The sequence below is a fragment of the Oncorhynchus mykiss genome, chromosome 18 (genome assembly GCF_013265735.2).
Source record: "Oncorhynchus mykiss isolate Arlee chromosome 18, USDA_OmykA_1.1, whole genome shotgun sequence".
Taxonomy (NCBI): domain Eukaryota; kingdom Metazoa; phylum Chordata; class Actinopteri; order Salmoniformes; family Salmonidae; genus Oncorhynchus; species Oncorhynchus mykiss.
Genome location: NC_048582.1, coordinates 16,268,965 through 16,280,274, shown reverse-complemented (window position 1 = coordinate 16,280,274; position 11,310 = coordinate 16,268,965). Strand labels below are relative to the sequence as shown.

At 43.0% G+C, this 11,310-nt stretch overlaps 1 protein-coding gene across 5 annotated transcripts; it reads right to left on the bottom strand.

The window, feature by feature from the left end:
- Positions 1–2,356: 2,356 nt before the first annotated feature.
- On the bottom strand, positions 2,357–8,039 carry LOC110495667 (T-cell surface antigen CD2). 5 transcript variants are annotated; one of them, XM_036952018.1, is made up of 6 exons: positions 7,799–8,039; positions 5,453–5,535; positions 3,863–4,141; positions 3,533–3,778; positions 3,150–3,308; positions 2,357–3,016 (listed from the first exon to the last, which is right to left on the bottom strand). In XM_036952018.1, exons 1-6 carry the CDS (start codon positions 7,975–7,977, stop codon positions 2,718–2,720), a joined length of 1,245 nt encoding a protein of 414 aa, XP_036807913.1. In that variant the 5' UTR covers positions 7,978–8,039; the 3' UTR covers positions 2,357–2,717. The 5 variants fall into 5 exon arrangements, with proteins under 5 accessions (XP_036807913.1, XP_036807915.1, XP_036807914.1 ...); XM_036952020.1 differs by having other exon boundaries at positions 7,795–8,028; XM_036952019.1 differs by lacking the exon at positions 7,799–8,039 and adding an exon at positions 7,326–7,411.
- Between the last annotated feature and the right edge of the window lie 3,271 nt (positions 8,040–11,310).

The following is an 11,310-nucleotide window of genomic DNA, read 5'->3' as shown; positions in this document are numbered from 1 at the left end:
AATGCATGTGAATAACGTCTCTGTCTGAAGGCTGAAGCCTTAGTACCTCAGTGTGAATAACTGAAAGTGACTGACTGTACAATATTAACAACCCAGACAGGAAACTGAAGGTCAAACCACAAGCCTTCTCACTTTGTTTTAGACAGTAGGTCCAAGTTGCCTCTCAAACCTGATCTTAGGTCAGTTTTGTGTTTTCTCCCTAACGATTATGGCAATAGGATTTGGGGAGGGTAGGTTGATCTTAGATCTGTGCCTAAGGGCACATTGATTTAACCCAGAGACGGGAAGTGATTAGTTTAGGGGTCAGAGTTCAGACTGTCGAACATGGCTCTGAGTGATAAACCTGAGTTTACTATAGCCTCAACGTGTATCGGGGATACAGCTATTTTCCACCTACCTTCCTCCTTTTCCGCTGAAAACCTGGATGTGGGAACTCCGTTCAGGCGTTGCTCTTACGCCTGCTACGTTCGGTTAACTTTATTGTGACTCCTGCCGGTCTGTCATCAAACTGGTTCCCAAACGTTTACTCGCTGTCAGTGACCCAGCCAAAGTCTTCCAGGAACATATTCAGATTTCTGTCAACTAACTCGTTTAAATGTGACCTAAAGGAAAATGTTAATGGCCCACAAGTAGGTCCCTGGCCCACCCACTTTCACTATTACTGTTGAATAGTCATGCAAGCAGATTAAATGAACATGGAAGCAAAGCGCTATCTAGGGTTTATATAGTGAACAGGCGTGTGATGGAGAGGTTTTTTTCAAATCAAATGTTATTGGTCACATACACATGGTTAGCAGATGTGAATGCAAGTGTAGTGAAATGCTTGTAAAAAAAATGGGTACAAAATCCTGTGTTAACAGTTGTGCATTTCAGCATACACAAATGCACGCACACACACACGCACGCACGCACGCACGCACGCACACACACACACACACTGTCACATCCCTCCCCCACACACAGGAAAAGGATGTAAGAGGTGTGGAAGCGAAGGCTTCAGATAAGTGTTGCTTTCAGCATCTTTGCTCCCTGCATGCTATTGGTTGGTGCTGTGCTAAAACCACAGCCAAGAGGCCTCAGCGATGTAACAGGAAAACAAGAGATTACATGAGCGCTTTACTCAGAGGTGTGAATAAAGAGAATGACTCAAATGCACAATGATGTGAATGGAAACATTTTCACAACTATTCTTATCATCTTGCAATTGTTAGCTATCAGACCTGGGTTCAAATACATTTGCATTTTAATTATTTGTATTTGAAATACTTATTTCCTGTGTATTTGAGTATTTTCAAATAATGCTGCCCGAATCAACTAGATAATTTGAAAGTATTTCTATAAATAGAATACTATTTTAAACTATTTTCAAATACAAGCTGTCGATCCAGAGCATCCCAAACATGTTCAGTGGGTGACATGTCTGGTGAGTATGCAGGTCATGGAAGAACTGGGACATTTTCAGCTTCCAGGAGTTGTGTACAGATCCTTGCGACATGGGGCTGTGCATTATTATGCTGAAAGATGAGGTGGAGGTGGATGAATGGCACGACAACGGGCCTCAGGATCTCATCTCGGTATCTCTGTGCATTCAAATTGCCATTGGTAAAATGCAGTTGTGTTCGTTGTCTGTAGCTTATGCCTGCCCATACCATAACCCCACCATGGGGCACTCTGTTCACAGCGTTTGCGGTTGTGAGGCCGGTTGGACATACTGCCAAATTCAACTACGTTGGAGGTGGCTTATGGTAGAGAAATTAACATGACATTCTCTGGTAACAGCTCTGGTGGACATTCCCACAGTCAGCATGCCAATTGCACAGCTCCTCAAAACACGACACATCTGTGGCATTGTGTTGTGTGACAAAACTGCACATTTTAGAGTGGCCTTTTATTGTCCCCAGTACAAGGTGCACCTGTGTAAAGATCATGCTGTTTAATCATCTTGTTGATATGCCACATCTGTCAGGTGGATGGATTATCTTGGCATAGGGGAAATGATCATTAACAGGGATTTAAACAGATTTGTGCACAAAATTTGAGAGAGAAAAGCTTTTTTTGAAAAAGGACCATTTCTGGAATCTTTTATTTCAGCTCATGAAATATGGGACCAACACTTTACATGTTGCCTTAATATTTTTGTTAGGTGTACTTGTACTTTCATAGAAAAATATCCATATACTAAATTCAAAATGTATTTGAAAGTAATTGCAACACTCTAAATAGTATTTGAAGTGAACCCAGGTGTTTCAGCTATTAATCATTGAAAGATGCCATACATTGCCTCAAAGCACAGCTTCATTATTAGCTTTGTGGTTGGCAATCACATAATTCAGTCAATGACTACAGTATGTGCCTGTAATTCTTTACTTTTTATTGACAACCACACAGACATCAAGTTAAGATCACTACCTCAAGAGGAGGTGGATAGATAGGTAGGCTACAACCTATGGATGATTTTGATAAACACTCAACTCAACATAAAAACAATGAAACCGAATTTTGAAAAGGCGTTGGAAGAAAAACATTTAATTTATATAAAAACTAGTGTAAAAATAATCTACATTAATTTGTACAATAGAACACTGTCTGGGTGTTTTTTCTTTCCTTTTCTATTCTTTAGATAACAACATGTTATTGAACAAAAATGTTCAACATGTAGACTGCTGGAACTCCTTTCCTTGGATCAGAAAGTATATAGGCTAAACCTGTTTCCAGACTCAGTGTCTGGGGGGGTGAGGGCCTTTCTTCCTGGGCTGGGGTAGTGGTGGGGGATGCTCTTCATCGTCATCGAGTGGTGTCTGTGGAGGCCTCCCTTGAGCCTGGGCTCTGGGTTGGGGCTCTGCCTGGTTGGAGGCTCTGGCCGTGGGCCTGGGGCCGGTGGAACCAGGTGGGGCCCCACCGGGGGGTCTCTGCCTTTGCTTCTGGCCCTCTGGGTGAGAAGGATGCTTTGTCTGGCCCTCTGAGTGGTAAGGATGCTGGGTCTTGGTCAGGGGGGCTAGTCTCAACTCTCTTTCCTCTGTGAAGGAGAATGAACAGATGAAATGAGGGAGGGAACAAAAGAAAGATACTGTAGACACCATAAATGTCTCTGTGCACAGAACACCAACACAATAGCCATAGACATTTGAGCTTTGGTCTGAAGCGATTACCTTCAAAGTGCATCTGGCTCTTGCGTCGGCTGAGGCAACAGCACACCAAGGTGATGATGATGAGGAGGAGTACCAAGCCCCCTCCCCCGGCCAGGATGCACACCATGGTCAAGAAATCAAAACCAAACAGTAAACGCCGATCAATCGATTTTGAGACAGCTGAGAGGAGGGTGTGGGATGAGGGGTGGAGCAGAAGGAGAGACAAATGAGATGTTTTACTGTCTTTGTCTTTTTTATGTGGTGCTCCACCAATCTTAAATATCGGTCACTTTCTTTTCCTGAAAACAGAAGAAGAAAAACAGAGAGAGAGAAAAAACCAGAGAGAAAGAGACAGAGAGATACACAAAGAGAATTGCAATTGAGCCCTTCAAAACATACTGTACCCTTGCATGTTGGTTTGATGATGTCACTTGTCTCCGTGCTGACCTCATTGACTACAGAGCAGGTGAAGGTGTCCAGCTCTTTCAGTTGTTTCAGACCGATGATCAAGGTTGTTTTTTTTTCCCCATTTAAAGGCTGTCTGTTCTTGCTCCACTTGAAAGTCACTCCCTCAGTGTTAGTCAAGATACAGGTAAAGGTGACGTCCTTATCAGAACAGGTGAATTTCACTGAGGGCTTGGAGACCTTTTCTGGAGGGAAACAAAATGTCAGTGTCTCTAAAGGAGAGGATACGGTACTTGTATGCTTGGAAAGAAAGAGAGAAGGAGACTTACCCTTCATACACAGGCTGAAGGACTGATCTTTGATGCTTTTCCCGTCGATGTTGAACACTTCTGCTTTATAAGTACCTTCGTTTGCCGACACCAGGCCATTCAGTTGGAGAGACCCATCCTCTAAGATGTCCTCAGTCTTGCCTGGTTTGAACTTTCCATTCTTTCTTTTAAATATAACGCTGCCATTGTGTTTCCAGGTTATTTCTTTCGAACTCAAGTCAGTGTATTTCAGAGGGATGGAGAAGTTACCTCCAGGTTGGAAATAATTATCACATGAATCTGTGATAGAAGAGAAGAAAAGAGATCAGAATAATTCTCTGTTGTTGCTGACGGTAGCACACTTTTATTACATTTTGGGGTCAATAAAGTTAGAAAATGTGATCTAATTCAAATCTTATTATTGACATTTCTGGTCAAGCATTTATCTACAGTATAAATGACCAATTATGTATGCTACATTTCAAAGTAAAATAAGTTAATTTCAAGTACAACTGTTCCTCATAGTTTGTCAGTTAGGCCAACTACCAGGCAAATATGCTCTAAAACAGGCCCATAAAATAAAGTGTCACAACTTATACCAAGTGTTTCTAACTTGGATCAAATTCTAATAATGCTACTGTATGAAAAGACATGTTCAACTGGTTGGGTTAGCCACAGTAACCCAGATCATTCTAATAAGTCTTCCTGTTTTTGTGTACTGGGTGTTTGAAACAGAACATGTCTAAAACCACAACTGTCTGAAAGGCCACAGATACTAAAATAACAGGACCTCTTTAAAACAAATGGCCGATCTGGAGACAATCTCATAGACACAGATGGTCAGATTAAGCCTTCTCCTTGAGTAAATAGGATGTTAATCTTGGTCAAAAGACCGATATTTTATACATTTATATATCAATGGTAATTGAAGTCAAATAAATTACATTGACATGGAAAAAACACTTAAGTAAAGAAATAAGTATTGTCCCACATAATGATCTTAAAATATCTAAATAGCATTTACAATATCCATACAAATCATTCTAATAATGAGATAAAATTGCGATATCAAAGATCGAAACCCCGAACTGACAAGGTAAAAATCTGTCATTCTGCCCCTGAACAAGGCAGTTAACCCACTGTTCCTAGGCCGTCATTGAAAATAAGAATTTGTTCTTAACTGACTTGCCTAGTTAAATAAAGGTAAAATGTTTAAAATGACAGTTACATTTACAAGATAACACGTAATAGAGGCACCACAGAAGAGACATTTTATGTCATTTTTCATGCCCACGTCGTTGTTCATTTTCTCCCTAACATTGCACAAATCAATTGCGATCAAATGTAAAGGTTCAATAGCAATCCATGAATGTGACCATCAATAGGTAAGACGTTTTTATTTACCAGATTGACCCTATTTGATGATCATTTAAATGAAAAGCATGCTATTTAAAACCAATAGAAACCCTCTTCTCAAATAACTGATCCAATAATTACTCATCTTTTTTACTGTAAAAAAAAAAGCCCGGACTAAACAAAAATCTTAAAAAACCAATCCAAAGGCTTGGGGGGGGGGGGGGGGGGGGGGGGGTTAGAGGGAGAGAGTCTTACCTTCTGCCGAAAGAGAGATAAATCCATGAAGGACAAGGAATGCCAGTGGTAATGTACAGGCCATTGTGTTGTTACTACATGTACTGTGAGAAAAATGTACAGGTTTCAGTTTAGTAGTCAGACTCTTTCCTGGGTCTCACTGTCTGTGTGTGTGTGTGTGTGTGTGTGTGTGTGTGTGTGTGTGTGTGTGTGTGTGTGTGTGTGTGTGTGTGTGTCAGTAGAGGAAATGATCCAACCAGCAGGCCCTGTATGTATCTACTCCCTCAGCAGTGCAGAGATGTCATATCTTAAATTAAGCTTCAAACAAACTCTTCATCGTCTCATCAGTATCAACTCAGGCATTTTCTCAGGCACGTCCTAAACACAACCTTTTTTAACGTATTTAAACAATTTTATTCATTCATTGTGTGGCATTAAATGCCACAAAACTCCATATTAGGACATTCTCATAAATTATGACGATGTCAACAAATGTACTTATTTTCCTTCTTTTTTTATTTACATTAGTCATATAACGTTGACTTATGATGCTGGTTTCAGATCAGCTTTTCCTTTCTCAACCTAACGCTAGGTAATCGTTCAAAACGGACCTTGGGTCTGTACTTAGGAGTGGCAAGCTCATACACTGTAATCACTTACCAATTCCAAACTGAGCCCTATATACCTACTGGAGAGAACATCTGAAAAGATTAGACAAATGAAAGCAACATGGCAGAATGTGTTGATGTTGATATCTTTCCTTTCCTCTGTCTACCAGAAGTACCCAGGTGTCGGTGACTGGGCTTGAATTGGAATAGGCCAAGCCAGTGAACAACAGTTTTCATGGATTGTAGAACTATGCTGACATCTTGTGTTACTTGCATCACCTGCACTTTTGAAATTCAAAAAGCCGTTTGTCAACTTGAAACAGTCAGTGTACCGATAGTTTTAGTTAGCCTAAGCTACGAGAGAATGTACACCTTGTCGGTGTAATGGGGCGGCAGGGTAGCCTAGTGGTTAGAGCGTGTAACTAGTAACCGGAAGGTTGCGAGTTCAAACCCCCGAGCTGACAAGGTCGTTCTGCCCCTAGGAACCCATTGTTCTTAACTGACTTGCTTAATGAAATACATCGATTCGGTGTTATGCGATACGAGTGGTTATTTCAGCGAGCGCCTCACCTCGGTGGGCAGAGTCAGGCATCTGATTTTTTTTGTTATTCTCTCATTTTACTGTGGGTTGCAGTTAATTTAGTTTTTGACTTAAGTAGTAGTAAACAGGGAAACAACGATCAAGTAAAATAATGAAATACATCGATTCGGTGTTATACACCGAACAGTTCGCAATAGAACATAGTTTATTACCTTAATTATTGGGGTCATCTAGTTACCTGGTTATATGATGAGCTCGTTGACAAAACAGACCATGGGGGGCTTTTTACACGGAGATGTATTTGTCAAAGGCCCGCGGTGGGTCTGTGTAAACTATGCGGATATATTGGAGAAAGGTTAATAGCGTTGAATGTCACCTATTAATTTACTGTTATATTATTTCAAACTATCAGCCACATAACCAGGGAAACTATACTACTCACTTTGATAGAACATTCAGATGTATCTGCCTCACTGCCTCTACCTGAATTATTAGAATTCCCTGGTGATCACAACAAAACTACTTATTTTGCTCAAATATATAAAGAATGAAATTGTGTTTTCTTTGAAAAGATGGGTCTGGCCAGAACAGAACGTCCAGTTTTCTGCCTGAGCATGGCGCTGTTTACTGCAATTTTCTGTTGTCTTTTAAACAGAACAACATTTTTTTTTTACTCAACTAGAGATTGAAATAAATTGTGTTTATTTAAAAAGATGCGCTAGGCTGACATGGACTGTTTCCTCACCTTACATGGACAGTTTCCTCACCTTACATGGACGGTTTCCTCACCTTATGTAACGGATGTGAAACGGCTAGCTTAGTTAGCGGTGTGCGCTAAATAGCGTTTCAATCAGTATCATAGCGTTTCAATCAATATATACTACAGTATATATATTTGTCTTATCTTATCCGACTTGCAACAACTGAAGTACCTTCTGGAAAAATAAAGTAATTCTAAAATAGTTTTCATATTTAATATGTATTGTACTACAATGACCTTAAAATATCTAAATAGCTTTTACAGCATCCATACATAACATTCCAATTAATGACTTCCGGCGCCGACAGAGATGGCCACCTCGCTTCGCATTCCTAGGAAACTATGCAGTATTTTGTTTTTTTTATGTGTTATTTCTTACATTGTTACCCCAGGAAATATTAGGTTTTATTACATACAGTCGGAACTATTGGATATAAGAGCAACGTCAACTCACCAACCTTAAGGAATACGACTTTCCTGAAGCGGACCCTCTGTTTGGTCCATCACCCAGGACAATGGATCGGATCCCAGCCGGCGACCCAAAACAACGGCGCCGCAGAAGGGGCAGACGGAGCGGTCTTCTGGTTGGGATGTGCCCACGCACCGTGCGATGTGCCTGCGCACCGCTCCCGAGCATACTACTCGCCAATGTCCAGTCTCTTGACAACAAGGTATACAAAATCCGAGCAAGGGTTGCCTTCCAGAGAAACATCAGAGATTGTAACGTTCTTTGTTTCACGGAAACATGGCTCACTCGGGATACGTCATCAGAGTTGGTACAGCCACCTGGCTTCTTCACGCATCGCGCTGACAGAAACAAACATCTCTCTGGTAAGAAGAAGGGAGGGGTGTATATGCCTTATGATTAACGAGACGTGGTGTGATCATAACAACATACAGGAACTCAAGTCCTTTTTGTTCACCTGACCTAGAATTCCTTACAATCAAACGCCGACCGCATTATCTACCAAGAGAATTCTCTTCAATCATAATCACAGTCGTGTATATCCCGCCCCAATCAGACACATCGACGGCCCTGAAATAACTAGCTGGGGATTTTAACAAGGCTAAACTGAAAACAAGGCTCCCTAAACCTTACCAGCATATCGAATGCGCGATCCTGGCTGGCAAAACCCTGGATCATTGTTATTCTAACTTCCGCAACGCATATAAAGCCCTTCCCCGCCCTCCGTTTGGAAAATCTGACCACGACTCCATTTTGTTGCTCCCAGCCTATAGACAGAAACTAAAACAGGAAGCGCCTGTGCTCAGATCTGTTCAACGCTGGTCCGACCAATCGGATTTCACGCTTCAAGATTGCTCCGATCACATGGACTGGGATATGTTCAACATAGAATCGTACAATAATATTGATGAATACGCTGATTCGGTGAGCAAGTTTATTAGCAAGTGCATCGGTGATGTTGTACCCAAAGCGACTATTAAAACATTCCCCAACCAGAAACCGTGGATTGATGGCAGCATTCGCGCAAAACTGAAAGCGCAAACCACAGCTTTTAATCAGGGCAAGATGACCAGAAACAAACAGTGTAGCTATTTCCGCAATCAAACAAGCTAAGCGTCAGTATAGAGACAAAGTAGAGTCGCAATTCAATGGCTCAGACACGAGAGGTATGTGGCAGGGTCTACAGTCAATCACGGACTACAAAAGGAAAACCAGCCCCATCGCGGACCACAATGTCTTGCTCCCAGACAGATTAAACAACTTCTTCGCTCGCTTTGAGGACAACACAGTGCCACTGACACGGCCAGATACCAAAACCTGCGGGCTCTCCTTCACTGCAGCCAACGTGAGTGAAACATTTAAACGTGTTAACCTTCGCAAGGCTGCCGGCCCAGACGGCATCCCCAGCCGCGTCCTCAGAGCATGTGCAGACCAGCTGGCTGTTGTGTTTACAGACATATTCAATCAATCCTTATCCCAGTCTGCTGTTCCCACATGCTTCAAGAGGGCCACCATTGTCCCTGTTCCCAAGAAAGGGTAGGTAACTGAGCTAAATGACTATTGTAGCACTCACTATCATCATCATGAAGTGCTTTGAGAGACTAGTCAAGGACCATATCACCTCCACCCTACCTGACACCCTAGACCCACTCCAATTTGCTTACTGCCCCAATAGGTCCACAGACGATGCTGTCGCAATCCCACTGCATACTACCCTAACCCATCTGGACAAGAGGAATACCTATGTAAGAATGCTGTTCATCGACGACAGCTCAGCATTTAACACCATAGTACCCCCCAAACTCGTCATTAAGCTCGAGACCCTGGGTCTCGACCCCGCCCTGTGCAACTGGGTCCTGGACTTCCTGAGGGTAGGTAAGGGTGAGGGTAGGTAACAACATCTCCACCCCGCTGACCCTCAACACTGGGGCACCACAAGGGCGCGTTCTCAGCCCTCTCCTGTACTCCCTGTTCACCCATGACTGTGTGGCCATGCACGCCTCCAACTCAATCATCAAGTTTGCAGATGACACTACAGTGGTAGGCTTGATTACCAACAACGACGAGATGGCCTACAGGGAAGAGGTGAGGGCCCTCGGAGTGTGGTGTCAGGAAAATAACCTCACAATCAATGTCAACAAAACAAAGGAGATGATCGTGGACTTCAGGAAACAGCAGAGGGAGCAGCCCCCTATCCACATCGACGGGACAGTAGTGGAGAAGGTGGAACGTTTTAAGTTCCTCGGCGTACACATCACGGACAAACTGAAATGGTCCACCCACACAGACAGCATCGTGAAGAAGGCGCAGCAGCGCCTCTTCAACCTCAGGAGGCTGAAGAAATTCGGCTTGTCACCAAAAGCATTCACAAACTTTTACAGATGCACAATCGAGAGCATCTTGTCGGGCTGTATCATCGCCTGGTACGGCAACTGCTCCGCCCACAACCGTAAGGCTCTCCAGAGGGTAGTGAGGTCTGCACAACGCATCAACGGGGGTAACCTACCTGCCCTCTACGACACCTACACCACCCGATGTCACAGGCAGGCCAAAAAGATCAAGGACAACAACCACCTGAGCCACTGCCTGTTCACCCCGCTATCATCCAGAAGGCGAGGTCAATACAGGTGCATCAAAGCGGGGACCGAGAGACAGAAAAACAGGTTCTATCTCAAGGCCATCAGACTGTTAAACAGCCATCACTAACATTGAGTGGCTGCTGCCAACATACTGACTCATCTCTAGCCACTTTAATAATGAAAAATGTATGTAATAAATGTATCACTAGCCACTTTAAACAATGCCACTGTCACGTCCTGACCTTAGGTTCTTTTTTTATGTCTCTATTTTCGGTTGGTCAGGGCGTGAGTTGGGGTGGGCATTCTATGTATTGTTCTATGTTTGTATTTCTATGTGTTTGGCCTGGTATGGTTCCCAATCAGAGGCAGCTGTCAATCGTTGTCTCTGATTGAGAACCATACTTAGGTAGCCTGTTCCCACCTGTGTTTGTGGGTAGTTGTTTTCTTTTGTGTGTCTGCACCAGACAGAACTGTTTCGGTCGTTCTCTTTGTTATTTTTGTTAAGTATGGACACATACCACGCTGCACCTTGGTCCTCTCCTTCCAACAGCCGTTACAGAACTACCCATCACAAAAGGACCAAGCAGCATGGCGCCAGAGCCGCCACCGTGGACAGATGCCCACCCAGACCCTCCCCTATGGGTTTAGGTTTTGCGGCCGGAGTCACGTCCTGACCTTAGTTCCTTTTTTTGTGTCTCTATTTTAGGTTGGTCAGGGCATGAGTTGGGGTGGGCATTCTATATTTGTATTTCTATGGCCTCAATCGTTGTCTCTGATTGAGAACCATACTTAGGTAGCCTGTTCCCACCTGTGTTTGTGGGTAGTTGTTTTCTGTTGTGTGTCGTGTCTGCACCAACCAGAACTGTTTCGGTCGTTCTCTTTGTTATTTTTGTTATTGCTGTGTCCATTAAATAAGTATGGACAC